Below are 22,153 nucleotides of genomic sequence, written 5' to 3'. Positions count from 1 at the left end.
GCCCGTCATGCCCTATCGGAAATTGGGGTGTGACACTTGTATTAAGTTGGTTTAGTTAGATTAGTTTTGTTATCAAGTCTAGTTTGTTATTAAGTAGTCCACGTGGCAGGCAAAGTCGGTTAGGTAGTTATTGATTCTAGATATTTTTGCATTGTGTATATATACACACACGAATTGTATTAGATACTCACTTCTTACAAATCAATGAATTGATTCCACAAAATATTCTCCCCAGTTCATGGTTTCCATAACTGTTTTCTTCCATCTCTCACCTTAGCTTCGAGCTCCATTAATGGAGTCGCTAACTTTCCTTGTTTCATTGCTACTTCTCGACAAGTTGGATAGTTTGAAGTTATCATGTTTTTATTATATAAATCACAATTTGATGAGTTTGAACTCAGAACTTCTTATTACGGTAATTAACCAGCTAAATTCTCACTCTGTGTTGTTTCCTATGGAAAATGATTCCTTTTTACGTAAAGTCGTGTACTCCTAACAAACATTAAAAGTTCTGTGCTCGAATATCTAAAAAAAATACTTCTATATAAAACGGCGGTTGTAAAGAGTAATAAAGATGTATTTACGTGCTAGCATCAACACAATTTATATACTTATTCACATCGCGGATTTATATCAAATCATGTAAATTTATTATACCATGTATAGTTATAAATTGATTTATTGAAATCAGAATGCATGTGATTTATTTGATTTGGTGTAAAGGTGGATGAGTTTTCACCAATTGATGCTCAGTAGAGTCGAGTAGAAAGAAGAATATTAGCAGAAGTTATTTGAAGATGGGAGATCGCGGATCTCGATGCAAGACTGATAATTTCTGGCAAATTATTGGAAAACTTGTAATTTACCAAGTTTATGTGGAATTACCCTGCAATTATACTTTCTTTCTTCATCGCAAAAACTATTTGATAGTCGATATTCCGAGATTAATTCCGGCATGCGCTGAACCACCTTAGTTTTTCTATTCAGTAAATATATATTCTTCAATAAATATATTCAATAAATATATATTCTATTCAATAAATATATATTCTTCCTTTCAAGAAAAAACAAGAAAAAAAAGAAGGAAAGAAAGAGAACTCCTATTACTGTTGCAGCCAATTAGAAAAGCTCAGACTTATACACTTACTATAAAAGAAACGCAAATGCGATAAAGGGTCGTTCAAAGCCAAACTAAACAAAGATTCTGTTCACATAATGTAGTTGCTAGTGTGGGGTGTGAAAATGGAAAAAATAAAGGAAAATTCAAAAAATTCCGACCTGCCGGATTCAAAGCAGCGACCTAAGGATGGCTGAAAGTATCACCGACTACAGTCCTCCGCTCTACCAACTGAGCTAAGGTCGGACGCTGATTAGGTTAGTGCAAACAATTTACAAATCAGCACATCCACGTTAAGATATTAATCAGCAAAATTTATTTTCCTTTCCAAAAAGTAGGCATACGATTTCTTAAGGAAAATAAAAAACAAAAGAAGAAAATAATAAAAGAGTTACTACCATGCGACTATATATGTATATAAAAGACAAAACAAAAAGAAATGTAAAGTGAATAATGAAGTGATCATTTACGTATTGTGTAAAAAGAATTTATATTGAGTTGAATGGTGTTGGGAAGGTACGGAACCACAGAACCAAATAGCTAGATACGGTAATATTCCTCTTCAGATTCCTTAGGTACTACTACAAGCACAATAAACTTTTTATTTTTCAGTATTTCTTAATTCTATTTCCTAACCAGAGAAGTAAAGGAACTGTTGTTTTTCCTCACTTTCTTCTTTACCTTATTTCGTTATTGAAAAATCATTTTTACTTTATAAACATTGTGTGAAAAACAGAATTCTACTCTCCAACTTAATTTAGACTACAAACGTTCTCCCCTTCTTTATCAAAAATTAATTAATCTTTGGCCGCACTACAAGAAAAAATATATTTGGCAACAATTTTTTTTTTTGTTGCCATAGATTGATTATTGTTGCAAAAAGTACTTTTGACAACCAAAAAAAAAAAAAAGAAATATTTTGTTGCATGAACTTTTCCCAACGGCTGTTATTGCAACAACGTGCAACAATTTTTTTTTTTTTTTTGTTGCCAAAAGTACTTTTTGCAACAATAATCAATACTATGGCAACAAAATCAAATTCTTTGGCAATAAAAAAAATCATTTGCCAACAATAAAACTAAGTTGTTGCCAAATATAAAAATTTTTGTTGCGATTTCTATACTTTCTTGCAGTGCCGGTAGTTTAATACAGTGCAAAGTCCGGTTTACACCTTTTGATTTTTTCTTTTTTGCATGCATTTTGCCCTTTTGATTGTTAACCTGTACCTGTCCAATGTAGTAACATCAGATATCTTCATTCCAAACCAAATACTGTATGAAATTTGTACATCAAAATGTAATTATGTACCTTGGGCCGAGATAGCGTTTTTGTATCATGTGAGTCCTAATTTAGGCCTGAGTAATCAGTTGATGGATCAAAACTATTGAGAATTTGAGATGGTCCAGTAATGTGCTTCGTTAATAGTAGCGAGAAATTATTTACACTTCATAGTAACGGAGCTAAAGGGTGAGCAGTATGATACCAAAACTCGAACTATATAAAACAATATAGAATCACGTAAAAGTCCTTGGTGGTAATATAAAGATATACACATTTCAGGACTTCAATAGCGAAAAACAGAAAAGACTAGAAAAGGGACAGCATCCAGCTTCATATTCTTTTACTGATTCAGTAGAGACAGTTTATTTAAATTAAAGGAAACATGATTAGCTAACTATTGCTTAGGCTTTTCTCCACTTTAAAAATTACCTAGGATAGCGTTGATTCCTTTTTACCTTTTATTAAAAAAGAAGAAGATAAATTCCCATTTCTTTTTCTTTATTATATTATGTATGGCGTTTCCAAGTTGATGTTTTCCTTAGCCTGTGTGCCTCCGTCCCCAAAAAAGATGTATATTCCGAACATTTTGTCATGGGAGAGCTGAAGTTTTTCCTTTAGTACTCCCTGTTAAGGAGAAGTTTTTCCAAGAATCTATCAAAGTCTTTGCATGAAGGCCCTCCAATATCAGTGGCTTCTACTGCTTTCTTCTTCCACTCCAACGCCTTGTCCTTCAACTCCTTACCTTTTTCACCTTCCATCATATCCCCAATAACTACTTCAATTTCTTCGCGCTTGATATCTTGATTGACCTCAACAGCTATTCCCCATTCTGCATAGGCATATCGACAATTCGCTTGTTGCTCAGCAAAGAACGGCCAGCAAATTAGAGGAACCCCTGAAGCTATGCTTTCGATTGTAGAGTTCCATCCACAATGTGTTAGAAAAACACCAATAGACGGGTGAGAAAGAACTTGATCTTGTGGGCACCAACTTGCTAATAATCCCCTATCTTTAATCTCTTCAAGAAACTCATCAGGCAAAACGGCTAAATCGCCCATCACAATATCAGGCCTAACGATCCACAAGAAAGGGTGCTTGCTATTTGCAAGTCCCCTCGCGAATTCTTTCAAGTGATTGTCTGACATTAAAGTCACACTTCCATAATTCACGTAGATCACTGAACTTGGTTCCGGTTTATTCAGCCATTCAAGACATTGAAATTCTTCTTTCCATAAACTAGGCCTAAATGAGCTCAGTTTGTTTTCTGGGATTGTTTTTTCCATCAATGAAAGTGAAGCTGTGACATAAATGTTTGGGAATCTAGCTTCAATTGCTTCTAGGACTTCATGTTCCAAAGCAGTGAATGTATTGAAGATCACTGCAGAAGTTTTCAAGCAATTTTGTGCTGCATCACATATAAAATTTAACATAATCTCATCTGGATCTGTAGTCATGATAAAGCTTGGCATGTCTTTAAACCTAATGTTTCCCATTCCAGGGATCCCATCAACAACTCTATCCAGTGTAACATCTTCCATAAAACTATCATCTGTTAAACAAAAATATAGTAAAAAATATGAGCAAGATTTAAAGATTAAGACGTCTGGATCTGAATGCACATCTGAATGATTAAGATGTTGTCTCTAGATCTGAACACTGAATGATTAAGACTGTTTGTTTTTCAACATCTGAATGTCCATAATATATTTATTTAAATATTATAAATATAAACTTCAAATAAAAAGTAACTAAATATTAGAAAATAAATACAAATTTAATAAAATAAAAATATTATTTGATAAAAACTGAAACAATTATGTTCGCTAGTAATGACGGAGATGCTTTGTACTGATGGTGGGTAGGGTAGGTCGTGCTGGTGGGTGGTGGGGGTGCCGTGGTTCTGGGTAAGGTGGGGTGGGTGGGTGGTGAGGGGGGTGGTTGGGGGTAAGGTAGGTGGGTGGTGGTGGTAGGGGTAGGAGGGTAGTAGTGGGGGGTTAGGGTGGTGTTGGTAGTGAGTGGGGTAGGAGGTAGGGGTAGGGTTGGAGGTGGGTGGTTAGGGGTTGGTATAGGGGGTGGGGTGGGTGGTGAGTGGTGGGTGGTGGGAGTGGGGGTGATTAGGGTAAGGTAGATGGGGCTGGGGGCTGGGTGGTGGTAATAGGTGGGTTGTGGGAATAGAGGTGAGTGGTTAGTGGTGGGGGTGGTGATGGGTTGGGGTGGTGTTGGTGGTAGTGGTGAGTGGGGCGTAGGGTTAGGGGTGCGGTTAGGGGAAGTGTAGGGTTGGGGTGGGTGGTGATGGGGTGGGGTTAGTAGGGGGTTGGGGTGGGTGGTGAAGCGGTAGGTGAGGTTAGAGGTGGTTGGTGGGAGTGCAGGGTGGGTTGGAGCTGGTGTTAAAAATTATTCATACAAAGTACCTCTCAATGATATTAAGACTTGGTTCAAGATCTTAATGAGTACGACCTACTTAGACCAAATAAGTGGTTAGATCTTACTGTAAAACAAATGCACTTAATGATTTAAGGTCTAAACTATTCAGATTCAGACTTCCATTAAGTGCAAACAAATGAGGCCTTAGTGCGACAGTTCAGGGGTTCATCTCATCTGCCCTTATTGCAACCGTTCCTTGAAGTGGGAAACAACAATTGCAAATTACTTCAACTGTTTCCCTTTATTCATTGCAATGGTTGATGTAATCAAATGCAATTGTTCAAACCCGTAACGGTATCATTTTATGTAACAGCTAGTGAGGACGTTGCAACGGTTTTAATGAAAATACTGTAATATTTTTTATTGCTATTACAACAAATTTATGAGGTCATTGCAACTATTCAAATAAACAATTGTTGTAGCTTTTTATTACCTGTTACAATAAATGAGGTCTAAAGTGACAATTTATATAAGCTATTTCACTGACAATGGTATATATTGTACAAGCTATTGTTGTCAATATGTATTCGGAAAAAAATCTAAAACGAGAATATGAAAAGAGAGGAAACTAAATTCGAGCCCATCGAACTCACAGTGTGTCCTTAAGCAAATTATTCTCCTCAATGTACCCCAACATAGCGGTACCTCAAATCCTGATGAACGACGAATGCAACATACGACAGAAATCACACACATAAATTATTTGAAATGCAAAAAAGAAGGAAGAAGAAGATCAAAATTTTCGTTAGGAAAATTTGAAGGGATGGCTAGATATTTATAGCCAACAAAGACGTCTGTTGAGAAATTAGATGTGTCTTTTCGGCAAAAAATTGTATTTCCAAAAAAGGCAAAGGAAATAAAACTTTCATTTCCCATTCACACCAAAAATACGTAACAATCCCCCACATGAATGAGGAATGACTCCATGATAAAGAAATGCACAAACAAGTGTGTGATTTGCAAGTCAAGATTAATTGTATCTGGATAAGTTGGTTTTCTTTTGAACTTTTCGTAGTGAACATATGTTAGATATACTCGATCAATCGGTAAATCTGATATCTTTGAATCGCCGAGCTTGTGTGTATATCTAGAAAATCATATGTCACACAATTAACTCTTAACTGTCTTTGGTTCCCATTGTTGTGTTCGTTTCAGCCTTGAACACCACCTGGTTTCATAAGTGTGTAGTAAATGGGCCTTTACTTATCATTTTCCTTGAAACAGCTTACACTCCGCTCTCACATAGGTGATTCCTAAGTGTCATTCTGTAGATACACCATTAGTCATATCTGCCAAACTTTGAAACCAATAAAAAGCCCTTATCGCTTTAACCTTATTTCTGAACATTGTCTTCATCACGAGAATGAGTTGAGTTATTTGACAATATTGAACCGTCATTCATAATTTTGTTTGATCTCTTTGAACCTAGCTCTTGAGATCTCCAGTCTACTAGGTAGAGTTATTGCCATGATGACTTGTCCTAGGCCTTAAACCCATTCCCCTCGATGATCTTTTAACCACCTCTCTAGTTAGGCCTTTGGTAAGTGGATCGGACACGTTTTCTCTTGACTTTACTTAGTCAATAGTGATAACTCCACTAGACAGTAGTTGTCTAACGGTACTGTGTCTCTGTCGTTTGTGATGAGATTTCCTATACAACGCTCCCTACCTTACCTATTGTTGTTTGGCTATCGCAATGTATGCATATTGGTGCCAACAATTTGCGCCAGAATGGAATATCTTCCAAGGATTCCGGATCCATTCAACTTCTTCAACGTGTCTAAAGCTATAATCATAGACTCCATGGTGGAGCGGGCGATATAAGTTTGTTTAGACGATTTCCAAGACATTTCTCCTCCACCAATGGTAACAATGTATCTACTTGTGGATTTTATTTCGGTTGACCCGGCGATCCAGTTTGCATCATTATACCCCTCAGTAACCGCGGGATATTTGTTACAATGCAAAACAAAACTTATAGAATTAGGATATATCGCAGACTGTTGACTACACTTAAAGTGACATCATAATACCAGTGGATGGTTGACATCAGTTGTGGCCACAACCTTTTAACAATATATATATATATATATATATATATATATATATATATATATATTTCTCAACCATTCCAACTCTAGTAAGTCTACTTCTTCAAATATCCAACTAATAACACATTCATCGATGTGAAAATTCAAGCGATTGTCGAATTTTATCATTATCATGTCACGACCCAACCCGCCATGACTGACGCCCACACTAACTCCTAGTGGGCGAACCAATACACCTAACCATCTACTCATTCAATCCATTTTTAGTTAACCAATTCGTAATCGTTAAACACAAGATAAATCAACAAATAGTCATGCCATAAAATCATAACGTAAATGCGGAAGTCCTGACTATTACAACCCCAAAATTTGAAAGTCAGCGTATAAGGATTCTAATCCAAAACATGTCCAAGGAATGTATACTATCGAAAATAAATAACCATCAATGTATGGAATAGGACATTAGGAAAAAGTAGATCTTCGGGCGGCCTGGCATGGATAAAACCTCACCCTCAATCTGTCAGCAAATGGTCTCAACACTAAATATGAGGTCGGGTAGCAGTCTCCGGATCACAATCTGCACTCAAAAGAATGCAGCAAGGTAGTATCAGTACAAACACTATGTATTGGTAGATATCATAGGCCGACTAAGATTAGTATCATGCATGAATCATAAAATTAATAAAATAGACAGATCAGTCAACAACACATAATCAAATAACCCAACAACAAGTCAACCAAGGATATTAACAATCAAGTCACCCAATGATATCAAGAATCAAATCAACTGAAGCAAACAATGGAAATAAGTCTACCGACAATAATCTCAATACTCAATCAGTGACCACTCGTGTACACACATGCTAATTGGTGTCATTGCCCAATAGTCATGACCTGCAGGGGACCCATGGTGTCCATGTACCACTCGTTTCGGATTCACTCCTCGGACCCGAGCTCACAACTAGGCCACATCCTCACCCCCGATCAAATGTGCCTGTTCATATCTAGGTCTCATCCTCACCTCCGGTCAAATGAGCCTTTTCATATATATATATATATATATATATATATATATATATACATATTTATTGTCATATCACTTTAATAATCGATTTATCATTTTGTACCTCAATTTCACCAAGAAGATTATATTAACTTCTCACCACAACATCATCAACCTATAGGTCCCAATATATCGAATAGTGGCAGTAAGCCCACATAATCACTCAATCAATAGCATATAGGAATTTCAACCACACACATTATGCTTGAAGACTAGACATGCTTTCTCCTATCAACTTCACAACGCATACAATCAACTAATCAAAAACTAACTCAAGTAGATCGTAACCTACCTCAACTATAGAGCTAGAACGATGCAAATTACTCCGCTATAGCCTTTCCCTTCCGTAACGCCTTGAAACGCTCAAAGTCTAGCAATTAAGATGCTAAATAAGTCACAATCACTCTAGTGACAAAATCAATTCAATGAACACCCTTCCTTTTTTTTTCCCATTCTAATGGGTGAATGATTGCTAGGTGTAAATCAATCTAACATTGGCCTTAACAACCACGAACTATCAATTTACAAGACTATTTAATCAAATTATCTTCTATAAGCAGTTTATATGGTCAAGCTACCATCTTTATGAAACCCTAAGTCTCAATTCACTTAGTTCATGTCTCCAATGGTTCAATTCTTGATTAGAAAGTGATAACCCAAGACATTAGATGATAACCACACAATAACAATCATAACCCACCAACTATTGAAAGTCTATTGAGTTCTAGGGTTACTATTCCCAATTTACCACTGTAAACACATAAAAAGGATGATAATCATAGAGATGAAAGCGTAATGATGGAAGGAATGGTTGAGACTTACCTGTCAAGGATATTCTTTCCCTAGCTTAGAATTTTGCCCTAAGTGCACTTACCTCTTAAGGATATTCTTACCCTATCTTAGAATTTCACCCTAGGTGCTTGTGGGGAACTGTTTTGGAGTTTTATGGATAAATAATTCGGGACTAAGTGTTTAAAAATTGAGATTCTGTCCCCACCGACCGCTGCGACGGTCTAATAGTCGCTGCAGCGGTCCCGCTATAGCGGGCAAGTGCCCGCCGTAGGGGACCACACCAACACTGTCCGTCTGCTATGGCGAGCCTAGTCAGACTGCAGCGGTGCCAGTACAGCGATCCAGTGCCCGCCATAGCGGACACCCTATTTTCCAGATGATCGCGGCGGCGAGAGTGTTACACCTCGAAAATTTTTCGTTAACGTGCAGTGAATAGGCCAATGAAGGGCAGGATATATACAACGTTTTGGTAAGCAAGGAATAGTATTTGATGGTTCTAATTAAGATTTCCAAAGACATTCGAGTTAAAGAAAGAAAGTTGTTAAGGAAAGCGAGTTATAAGTTGTGTGTCGGGCAAGATTACGAGTATTGAGTTAATGATGTTTTAACAATGTTTTGGAGAAGAGTTATAACATCCCATAGATTGCTAATGAAATGAAAAACAAGTGTTAAGAAGGTTCCATAAGGATTAGAGATCAAATGAAACGACGGGAACAACTTCGGTGGAACTGTGAGTTCCACGACCATGTTCCACGACCCATATAATATTCCACGGACCGTGGATTGGTCCGTGGAACTACCAGCAGAGAATATGGCTGGCTGGTCATGAACCATGACTAGTTTCACGGCCAACACCTTGATCCACGGACCGTGAAGCCGTCCGTGGAACTCCCGACGACTGAATTGTTCCAACTCTTTAAATGTGATTCCTACTTCATTTATTTCATTTCCACCACCTTCTTTCATCTCTCAAGACTTCTAGAACCTTCCATATATTTCATCCACAAGAAAACTAAGGGAATCAAGGATCAATAACAAGAATTGAAGTGAATCAAGTGAAGGAAACCTCATTAAAGTCATCCAAGTCAAGAAATCTCAAGCAAGGTGAAATAGGGTTTTGGTGCAAGTGATGTATTACCATTCAAGGCTTATTCCTCCATCATGTAAGGTGAGTTTCATGATCTTTCTATGTTGTTTAAAGTATTAATAAGTTGAAACACATGGATTGTAGAAGAGTATAGAAAATGGGTCATAAATGGGTAAATAGTGTCATTGTTGAGTAGTAGTTGGAGTGAATCATGAAAATGGTTATGTTGAGATTATAAACACGTTATAAATGACATTTAGAACATGGAATAAGTATTGGATATGAAAGAACGTGATAATGGACTTTGGTCATGATTATGGAGAATTGGAGTGAAATTGTGAAATGCGAATAATGTAAATGAATGACAATTGTTATTAGTGATATTGTGATTGTTGTTACGAATGTTGGGAGTTGATATGGAACAGGGCAGAAAGTAGTATAAACAAAAGAAACGCTGCCCAATTTTCTTTAGCCTTAAGAAGTACGTTCTTATGATTATTTAGCTAATGTCGATACACATTCCCTTGAAGGTATAAACGAGTGCATTAAAGGAGAACGAGCAAGCGATAGAATAGTTAAACGACAAAGGTATGTAAGGCTCAACCTTTCTTCCTAAGGCATGAATCCTATGTATGATTTTCCTCCTTCTTCGAGAATTTCCTACATTCCGAAAGACTAAAGGCCTATGTTCATGAATGGTCATACGAGATAAGAAACACGCTATGAGTACGATGACGATAATGATAAGTGTAAGCCTAAAGATTCTAGAGATTACGATATGATGTATCTACGAAGCTAATGATGTTAAGTACGATCCATTGATGTCTTTCTCATGTACACTCACCTTAAATGTAGTCCTTCCAAGGTGAGATATAACGACTATGACTACTCCATAATGTAGTCGGGGGTCTACGACCTTACGTCACCCCGACACAGCTATAGTTGCTTTCAAGTTCTAAGGTATGATTTGATGATATATGTATAATGATATTAAATTATGATAGAGCCATGATATGTCCATGAAATGAATGATAGTGATGAGTCTATGATATGTATGATGACAAATGCATGATATGTATAATGATGTGATTCCACTGTGCCTAATTGGCCGGACATGTCACTGCTAAGGCGGGCGTCTTGAGATTCCACCGTGCCTAATTGGCCGGACATATCACCGCTACGGCGGCCTGCTATGATTCTACCGCACCTAAAAGGCCGAACACGACCACCACTAGTGGGCTGCATATGATGGTTACCCGGACGCGGGTTAACGACATGATAATGTACGATTGATATGATGATGCATGTATGGTACGATGATGTATATATGGTATGATAAGGCATACGCTATGATAACGTACGTGATATGCTTATGTATGATGTATGTATATGAAATGTATCTATACTTAAAAGAGTACACAGGTTGTATCCTCATCCCATGACTTATGATCTCCTTATTATGTTTACTTCATTCCTGCCTTACATACTCAGTACAATGTTCGTACTGACGTCCTTTTCTTTGGACGCTGTGTTCATGCCCACAGGTAGGCAGGGAGACGGTGCAGATCCGTAGGAGCTAGTAGCTGATTTGAGAGCACTCCCTTTTCCGGAGGTGCCATTGATTATTCTTTTGGTACATATATGTATATATTCATGATTTGGGCACGACGGGGTCCTGTCCGTCTATATGTCTAATACTCTAGTAGAGGCTCGTAGATACGTATGTGTGGGTATTATGGTTCCATGTATATATATATATATATATTATTATATATATTATTATTATTATTATTATTTTGATAGCCAAAGGGCTTATGTTTATAAAAGTAAATATGTTTCAAATGATGATAGTTTTCTATGATTATATATATATATATATTATGAATGAGAGCATATAAGTAACGAATGAGCGGTGTTCGGTGGTTAGCCCGGATACCCGTCATGGCCGTAGTCGGGTCGTGACAAAAGTGGTATCGAGAAGAGTTCAGTCCTAGGAAGTGTCTACGAGCCGTGTCTAGTAGAGTCTTGTTTATGGTGTGTTGCGCGCCACGCTAATAAACAAGAGGCTACAGGGCATTTAGGAAAAATGACCATCTTTCTTCTTATGAGATCGTGCGATAGAGCTAAGTATAAGATTTAATCCTCCCTAATAAGTGTGTTGTGATTTCAGAAATGTCGCCAAAAGGAAAAGCTAAAGCCGCCCAGAAGGGCAAGACTACAATGAAAAGGCAGGCAGAAAGAGAGCCGCCTATGAATATAGATGAGGGTGAGTCACACCATGAGGCTCCATCTAATGCTTCCACTACTCCACCTATTACGGAAGAGCAATAAGGGGCTTCAGCTCCAGCTCTTATGCCTCCAGTTCCTCCACCGGCTACTTCGGGTCAACAAGTGACCGAGGCCATTAATTTATTGACACAGTTGGTTGCCGCCCAGGCACAGCGGCAAAATGCGGGCCCAAGTGATCGTTCAGCTAGTACTAGAGCCCGTGACTTTATGAGTTTGAATCCTCCGGAATTCTTTGGGTCAAAGCCGGATGAAGACCCGCAAGGCTTTATTGATGAAATGTTGAGAACATTGCGGATTATTCATGCTTCCGAGACCGAATCCGTGGAGTTGGCATCATATAGACTCCGGGATGTGGCGGTTCTATGGTACAATAATTGGATAGCGTCAAGGAAAGAAAATGCGCCTCTTCCCGTATGGCAAGAGTTTGTAGACGCTTTCATTCGTCATTACTTGCCACCCGAGGTCCGCCGAGCTAGGGCGGATAGATTTTTAACTTTGAAGCAAGAGACCATGAGTGCTCGGGAATATAGCCTTCAATTTAATTCTTTGACTAGATATGCCCGACTATGGTGGCCGATATGGGAGATCGGGTGCACAGATTTGTGAGTGGCTTAGGGCCACACTTGTTCAAAGATTGTTTGACAGCTTCATTACAAGATGGGATGGATATTTGCCGAAATCAAGCCCATGCCCAAAACTTAGAGGGACAACAACCTCCGCAAAAGGGTGATCGTGATGTCGATAGAGGGTAAAGCAAAAGGGCCAGATCTATGGCACAGGTGGTGATTATAGAGGGGGATCAAGGCGGGGGGGGGGGGGGGGACACATTCTAGGCACTCGGCCGGTCGGTGACAAGTGCACCTCCCGATTTACGGGCGAGAGATTTGATCGCTCTTTCCGTTCGGGACGGGGCCGAGTTCGAGGCCCCGGGTTCTCGGTTTGGGGGGATTACGGTCGGGGAGACCACCGGTTCACGATGCGACCGGTGCGGTAGAAAATTGCACTCAAGGCCATGTCGCGGGGCACGGATGCTTGTTATATTTGTGGACGGTCGGACACTTGATGCGAGATTGTCCTTCGAGGTATGGTAGAGGTGGGGGTCGGACCCGGGATCGGCGGCGGTTCCTCATCGGTACGTCCTACAGGGAAGACTCCCCAGATTCCAGCAGGCCGAGGTAGAGGCCGAGGGGGATCATCTGCCTCAGGTGCCACACAGCCCCGCTTGTATGCCTTAGCCGGACGACAGGATCTCGAGTCGTCCCCAGATGTGGTTACAGGTACATTGTCTGTGTTCTCTCATGATGTGTATGCATTGATAGATCCGGGTTCCACATTATCATATATTACTCCATATGTTGCTAATCGTATTGGGGTGAAACCCGAGCCAATCAAACCTTTCGAAGTGTCTACTCCGGTTGGTGATCCCGTGATAGCTAAACAAGTGTATAAAGATTGTATAATTGTGATATGTGATCGCCAAACCAAAGCTGATTTAGTTGAGCTAGAAATGTTAGACTTTGATGTTATTATGGGTATGGATTGGTTGGCCTCATGCTATGCTAATGTTGATTGCCGATTGAAATTAGTTCGCTTTCAATTTTCGGGAGAGTCCGTGCTTGAATGGAAAGGTAATACGGCAACTCCAAGGGGTAGGTTTATTTCCTACCTTAAGGCAAGAAAGATGATAGCTAAGGGCTATATTTATCATTTAGTCTGAGTTCATGATACGGAAGCAAGTCTCTAACTTTCCAATCTGTTCCGGTAGTGAATGAATTCCCGGATGTATTTCCAGATGAACTTCCAGGCCTTTCCCCAGAAAGAGAAATTGATTTCGCCATTGATGTGTTGCCGGACACTAAGCCTATTTCTATTCCTCCTTACCGAATGGCTCCGGCAGAATTGAAAGAACTAAAAGCACAGTTGAAAGATTTGCTTGAGAAAGGGTTTATCAGACCCAGTTCATCAACGTGGGGAGCACCAGTCTTATTTGTGAGAAAGAAAGATGGCTCCCTACGAATGTGTATTGATTATAGACATCTGAATAAGGTGACGATAAAGAACAAATACCCTCTTCCGAGGATTGATGATTTATTTGATCAGCTACAGGGTGCCAAGTGGTTATCTAAGATAGACTTGAGGTCGGGTTATCATCAGGTGAGAGTTAAAGAAGAAGACATTCCCAAAACAACCTTCAGAACGAGATATGGCCATTATGAATTTCGAGTGATGTCGTTTGGGCTAACTAATGCTCCAGCAGTGTTCATGAATTTGATGAACAATGTGTTTAGGCCTCTCTTGGACCTATTCGTAATAGTATTTATTGATGATATTCTGGTGTATTCTCGCACGGAATCAGAACATGCCGATCATTTACATATTGTTCTTGGAATCCTTCGAACTCGGGAGTTGTATGCGAAGTTTTCCAAGTACGAGTTCTGGCTAAATTCTGTGACATTCTTGGGTCATGTTATTTCAGATGATGGCATTCGAGTTGACACTCAGAAGATTGAGGCTGTGAAGACTTGGCCAAGGCTTACGACGCCTACAGAAGTTCATTTTTCTGGGATTGGCAGGATATTATAGAAGTTTGTAGAGGGCTTTTCATCTATTTCGGCCCCATTGACGAAGCTAACCCAGAAGTCAGCTAAATTTCAGTGGAATGATGCTTGTGAGCACAGCTTCCAAGAGTTGAAGGATAGGTTGACCTCAGCTCCAGTCTTAACACTTCCAGAAGGGCCAGACGGCTATGTTGTATATTGCGATGCTTTCGGTGTTGGGCTAGGATGTGTATTAATGCAGCATGGAAAAGTCATTGCTTATGCTTCGAGACAGCTACGGAAACATGAAAAGAACTACCCAACTCATGATCTCGAATTGGCTGCGGTTATTCATGCATTAAAAATGTGGAGACATTACTTGTATGGTGTGCATGTTGATATCTATACAGATCATAAGAGTCTTCAATACATTTTCAAACAGAAGGAGTTGAACCTGCGGCAAAGGCGGTGGTTAGAATTATTGAAAGATTATGATGTGAATATCTTATACCACCCTGGAAAAGCAAATGTAGTAGCGGATGCGCTTAGCCGCCGATCTATGGGTAGTCTATGTGAAGTTCCTTCGGAAAAGAAAGAGATGATTCATGAACTCCACCAACTAGCTAATCTTGGAGTACGTCTAATTGATTCAGGTGATGCAGGAGTTAGTATTAATAATCCCACAGTTTCGTCCTTGAATATGGAAGTGAAAGAGCGACAATATGAAGATCCTCAATTGAATCATTATAGAGATACATGCCATGCAAAAGAAAAGTCCCCATTTGAAACCTCTATAGAGGGAGTTCTTAGATACCGAGGCAGGCTCTGTGTTCCGGACGTCGCAGAACTGCGTCGCCGAATCCTAGAAGAAGCTCATTACTCCCGGTATTCTATTCATCTAGGAGCCACAAAAATGTATCATGACCTTAAGACGATATATTGGTGGGATGGCATGAAAAGAGACATAGCAGGATTTGTCGCACAATGCCCGAATTGCCAGCAAGTGAAGATAGAACACCAGAAGCCAGGGGGATTATTGCAAGCAATAGAAATTCCTAAATGGAAATGGGAAGTTATCAATATGGATTTATTGTAAGATTGCCCCTCTCTCGAGGCATGTATGATTCTATATGGGTGATTGTGGATAGATTGACGAAACGGCTCATTTTCTTTTAGTCGAACCACATACTCGGCGAGAAGATTATACAAGGTTGTATATCAAGGAAATTGTGAGACTTCATGGTATTCCGATATTTATTATTTCAGACAGAGGAGCACAGTTTATAGCCAAGTTTTGAAAATCTTTCCAAGAAGGTCTAGGTACTCAAGTAAGGCTTAGTACGGCATTTCACCCGCAGACTGATGGACAAGCTGAACGTACCATACAAACCTTGGAGGATATGCTAAGGGCATGTGTTTTAGATTTTGGTGGTAGTTGGGACGACCACTTACCCCTAATCGAATTTGCCTATAATAATAGCTATCATTCTAGCATCCAAATGGCTCCGTATGAAGCGTTATATGGAAGAAAGTGCAGATCTCCAATTGGATGGTTTGAAGTCGGAGAAGTGCAATTAATAGGCCCCGAGTTGATTCAACAAGCTGTAGAAAAAGTCAAGGTGATCCGAGATCGATTATTAACAGCCCAAAGTCGCCAAAAATCTTATACGGACAACCGCCGGCGAGATTTAGAATTTCAAGTCGATGATTGGGTGTTCTTGAAAGTATCACCAATGAAAGGGGTGATGAGATTTGGTAAGAAAGGGAAGTTGAGTCCTCGATATATTGGACCCTACAAAATCATCCGCAAGGTGGGTCAAGTAGCTTATGAATTGGACTTGCCTTCAGAGCTTGAATTAGTTCATCCAGTTTTTCATGTCTCAATGCTCCGCAAATGTGTTGGAGATCCCACAAAGATTGTGCCAGTCGATGATGTTCAGATTACAGAAAAGCTAGCCTATGAAGAAGTGCCTATTGCCATACTAGACAGGCAAGTACGAAACTTCGGAATAAGGAAATAGCTTCAGTTAAAGTCTTATGGCGAAATAACAATCGGGAAGAGATGACTTGGGAAGCGGAAGAGAAGATGAAATCCACATATCCGCATTTATTTCAGCCCCCAGACGAGATCTATGATGAGGCATCGAGATTATAAGGTATGTATACTTTTGCATATGGGTCGTGTGTGGCCAATTTATATTGATATTGTGTTGTGGCCCTGTGAGGCAATGATATTATGGGTTGTTGTGACAGGATGGTAGTGCCATATTACAGGGGAAACTCTGGCGAAATTTTTCTAGAATCCCGATGACTTAACATTCGAGGACGAATGTTCCAAAGGGGGGAAGAATGTTACACCTCGAAAATTTCCCCTTAGCGTGTAGTGAATAGACTAATGAAGGGCATGATGTATACGAGGTTTGGTAAGTAAGGAATAGTATTTGATGGTTCTAATTAAGATTTCCAAAGACATTCGAGTGAAAGAAAGTTGTTAAGGAAAGCGAGTTATAAGTTGTGTGTCGGGCAAAATTACGAGTATTGAGTTAATGATGTCTTAACAATGTTTTGGAGAAGAGTTATAATGTCCCTTAGATTGCTAATGAAGTGATAAACAAGTGTTAAGAAGGTTCCATAAGGATTGGAGATCAAACGAAACGACGGGAACAACTTCGGTGGAACTGTGAGTTCCACGACCATGTTCCACGGCCCATATAATATTCCACGGACCGTGGATGGGTCCGTGGAACTGCCAGCAGAGAAGATGGCTGGCTGGTCATGAACCACGACCAGTTTCACGGCCAACACCTTGATCCACGGACCGTGAAGCCGTCCGCGGAACTCCCGACGACTGAAATGTTCCAAGTCTTTAAATGTGATGCCCACTTCATTTATTTCATTTCCACCAACTTCTTTCATCTCTCAAGACCTCTAGAACCTTCCATATATTTCATCCACAAGAAAACTAAGGGAATCAAGGATCAATAACAAGAATTGAAGTGAATCAAGTGAAGGAAACCTCATTAAAGTCATCCAAGTCAAGAAATCTCAAGAAAGGTGAAATAGGGTTTTGGTGCAAGTGGTGTATTACCATTCAAGGCTTATTCCTCCATCATCTAAGGTGAGTTTCATGATCTTTCTATGTTGTTTGAAGTATTAATAAGTTGAAACACATGGATTGTAGAAGAGTATAGAAAATGGGTCATAAATGGGTGAATAGTGTCATTGTTGAGTAGTAGTTGGAGTGAATCATGAAAATGGTTATGTTGAGATTATAAACACGTTATAAATGACATTTAGAACATGGAATAAGTATTGGATATAAAATAACGTGATAATGGACTTTGGTCATGATTATGGAGAATTGGAGTGAAATTGTGAAATGCGAATAATGTAAATGAATGACGATTGTTGTTAGTGATATTGTGATTGTTGTTACGAATGTTGGGAGTTGATATGGAATATGGCGGAAAGTAGTATAAACAAAGGAAACGTTGCCCAATTTTCTTTGGCCTTAAGAAGTACGTTCTTATGATTGTTTAGCTAGTGTCGATACACATTCCCTAGAAGGTATAAACGTGTGCATTAAAGGAGAACGAGCAAGCGATAGAATAGTTAAACGACAAAGGTATGTAAGGCTCAACCTTTCTTCCTAAGGCATGAATCCTATGTATGATTTTCCTCCTTCTTCGTGAATTTCCTACATTCCGAAAGACTAAAGGCCTATGTTCATGAATGGTCATACGAGATAAGAAACATGCTATGAGTACGATGACGATAATGATAAGTGTAAGCCTAAAGATTCTAGAGATTACGATATGATGTATCTACGAAGCTAATGATGTTGACTACGATCCATTGATGTCTTCCTCATGTACACTCACCTTAAATGTAGTCCTTCCAAGGTGAGATATAACGACTATGACTACTCCATAATGTAATCGGGGGTCTACGACCTTACGTCACCCCGACACAGCTATAGTTGCTTTCAAGTTCTAAGGTATGATTTGATGATATATGTATAATGATATTAAATTATGATAGAGCCATGATATGTCCATGAAATGAATGATAGTGATGAGTCTATGATATGTATGATGACAAATGCATGACATGTATGATGATGTGATTCCACCGTGCCTAATTGGCCGGACATGTCACCGCTAAGGCGGGCTGCTTGAGATTCCACCGTGCCTAATTGGCCGGACATGTCACCGCTATGGCATCCTGCTATGATTCCACCGCGCCTAAAAGGCCGGACACGATCACCACTAGTGGGCTGCATATGATGGTTACCCGGACGCGGGTTAACGACATGATGATGTATGATTGATATGATGATGCATGTATGGTACGATGATGTATATGTGGTATGATAAGGCATACGCTATGATAATGCACATGATATGCTTATGTATGATGTATGTATATGAAATGTATCTATACTTAAAAGAGTACACAGGTTGTATCCTCATCCCATGACTTATGATCTCCTTATTATGTTTACTTCATTCCTACCTTACATACTCAGTACAATGTTCGTACTGACGTCCTTTTTCTTTCGACACTGTGTTCATGCCCACAGGTAGGCAGGGAGACGGTGCAGATCCGTAGGAGCTAGTAGCTGATTTGAGAGCACTCCATTTTCCGGAGGTGCCATTGATTATTCTTTTGGTACATATATGTATATATTCATGATTTGGGCACGACGGGGTCCTGTCCCGTCTATATGTCTAGTACTCTAGTAGAGGCTCGTAGATACGCATGTGTGGGTAGTATGGTCCCATAGTCTCCATGTATATGCTTGTATATATATATATATATATATATATATATATATATATATATATATATATATATATATATATATATATATACATTATTATTATTATTATTATTTTGATAGCCAAAGGGGCTTATGTTTATAAAAGTAAATATGTTTCAAATGATGATAGTTTTCTATGATTATGGATATATATATATTATGAATAGGAGCAGATAAGTAACAGAATGAGCGGTGTTTGGTGGTTAGCCCCGGATACCCGTCACGGCCCGTAGTCGGGTCGTGACAGAGAGGGCCGCCGCTACAGCGGTACCACTGAGCTAGTAGGCCCGCTAATTTTCACAGTTTTTCACTCTATCATGCAACACTTCATCCGAGGCCTTACAAACAAAAACCAAACATGCATATTAATCTAAAAACATCATGCAGACTCACCCGTGGCCTCGGAATTCCCAACAGAGGTCTAATTTCCTAAGTCACCCCCAAATGGACTCAATAAAATCAAACAATAATCACAAACAAGTCAAATTTTCAGTTCTTAGACTTATATACATTCGAGCTTCTATTAGGTCGTTCTACCCTTGGAGAGGTTCTATCTGGTAGGGTGATCCTAGATTTTCCATAATAACTGGGAGGATCGTTACATATCATCTATTGATTCTTTGATTTATAAACCAAGAAACTTATACATTCAATGAACCGTCTTATATTTTCGAAGAGTCGTCTTTCAACAAACACAATTTGTCATGAAAAGTCACAACCTTTCAAGTGATGTCTGTTCACGAAATTAATGAACAAAACCTATAATGAAAGACATGATAAACCACATCTAATTAGTGGATCGATCAACTAGCCCTTATCAAGACGGAACAAGTTATGTGAAGATTTCACTAACTACCATATCAATACCACCAAGGGCATACCGTATCCATACTAACAAAGACATATATAGTGGGGTTGACATAATAGAATAATGTTAATAAATCAGCATTTTCCAATTCTATCAAAAAATTTTGATTTGTGAACCAGAAACCATATCCTTTACTATTTGTGGCATATCCTATGAAAACACAATAAATTATTTTCGGTCCTATTTTTACCCTCTTAGGTTTAGGAACTTACACTTTAGCCAAACACCCCCACACTTTGAAGTATTCCAAATTGTGCTTTCTTCCTTTCCATTGTTCATGTGAAATAAATTGTGTTTCTTATGGGGCATTCGATTGAGTATTCTGATAGCCTGTTACACCCCAGAAAATTTCGCGTTAAGGCTGTAGACGGCTTAATGTGAGCTCAAGGAGGAGCAACTATTACAAGTATAAAGGATGAAATTCTACTGTATTAGCATGAGGATAGCATGAGTATGATATTTGGAATTCGTACAATATGATTGGAATGATACGTTAAAAGATATATAGCCTTCGTAACCGTAAGCTGAGGTGGGGCCCACATGATGGGGTTTTTATAAAGGACATATGAAAATTTATATGGATAATATATGTGAAGTTAACCACAACTCAAGAAGGACCCTTGAGCCAAATCCAAGTGTAAGCCCTCCAAAAAGATATTTTTAAGTTATGTTTTCGGGTGATCTGATTTCGGGAGGCCATAACCCCATCATTATTTGGGCATTTAGGAAAACTCCGAATATGAAATTTGTAGGTAATTTAATTAGATTTTCGACCATAGGTCGTGGAAATTTATTCGATATCGGAATCAAGAGATATGACTATTTTACTAAACAAAGGCGCTGGCCACGAGTAGAGAGCCTGACACGTGGTAGGACCACTCCACCGCCCTTGGTCACTATAAATAGACTACAAACATGTCATAAACAGCATGATAATATGATATAAGGTTCAGCAAGCTTATGGAAGGTTAGAGAGAGAGGGAGGAGAGGTTAGAGAGAGAAAGTGAGGGTTTGATCAAGTTCGAGGCCCCAAATCCCGAGGCTCGTGAAGAGTGAAGTGAAGAACAAGTTGTTGTCGTCGTTTTGAACCAAAAATTGGCTTTGGATGGTGTTGATTTCGTGGTTATGGACTACATAAGGTATGTTTAAGTTGTCTATGATGTTATTTACATGTTTATTGATAGATCTGACTGATTAGAATGTTGGAAATGTTGATGTAATTGTCGTATATGTTGTATTAAGGCATTGGGGCTTAGGTGTTGATTTGGATGGATTCTTCGGTGGATTTAGTTAGATTATTGTGGATAATTGTTGGGTATTGTTGTTAATGTTGATATTGATGGTTTGTTAGCTGAATTGAGGTATTGGGATTGGTCAGAATAGAAAGGAAATGCTGTCTAAATGTCGATAAAATATCAATTAGTTAAGAACTAAGTTATAAAGTATGGTATGACTTGATAGTCTGTATATTTGGTATTGATAACAGATTGATGATGTTCGAGGCTCGAATAATGGTTAGCTGGAAAGCGGCAAAGGTATGTAAGGCAAACCTTTCTTCCTTTGGCATGATTCTTGTTGTTATTCATTCTATATGTACTCCATATGATTCCATTCTTAGACGAATAAGGTCTAAATGTTTCTTGTGATGGCTTATTGATATTGTACTTCTATTCTGTTCCGAAGGGAACACCCATAAGGTGCCAAGTTGAGTTGTGTAAATGGTTTTACTAATGATTTCGAGGAAATGAGTTTTATACTAAAGGAAACATAAAGTTAGATTTTGAAAACCACTCCGAAAGGGGTGCGAGATTTTACTACTTCA

General features: G+C 39.0%; 1 protein-coding gene and 1 non-coding gene across 2 annotated transcripts; both read right to left on the bottom strand.

Moving 5' to 3' along the window:
• Positions 1–1,272: 1,272 nt before the first annotated feature.
• Positions 1,273–1,363, bottom strand: TRNAY-GUA (transfer RNA tyrosine (anticodon GUA)). The gene is given in 2 exon segments: positions 1,273–1,308; positions 1,327–1,363. It is a non-coding gene; the product is annotated as a tRNA-Tyr (tRNA).
• Positions 1,364–3,012: 1,649 nt separating this feature from the next.
• Positions 3,013–9,694, bottom strand: LOC132053737 (linamarin synthase 1-like). Its single transcript, XM_059445841.1, has 2 exons — positions 9,529–9,694; positions 3,013–3,947 (listed from the first exon to the last, which is right to left on the bottom strand). The coding sequence occupies exons 1-2, from the start codon at positions 9,692–9,694 to the stop codon at positions 3,013–3,015; spliced, it is 1,101 nt and encodes a 366-aa protein (XP_059301824.1).
• Positions 9,695–22,153: the final 12,459 nt, after the last annotated feature.

Source organism: Lycium ferocissimum, chromosome 4 (assembly GCF_029784015.1).
Source record: "Lycium ferocissimum isolate CSIRO_LF1 chromosome 4, AGI_CSIRO_Lferr_CH_V1, whole genome shotgun sequence".
Lineage (NCBI taxonomy): Eukaryota > Viridiplantae > Streptophyta > Magnoliopsida > Solanales > Solanaceae > Lycium > Lycium ferocissimum.
The sequence above is the reverse complement of the archived record's forward strand: the minus strand, read 5'-3'. Positions and strand labels throughout refer to the sequence as shown.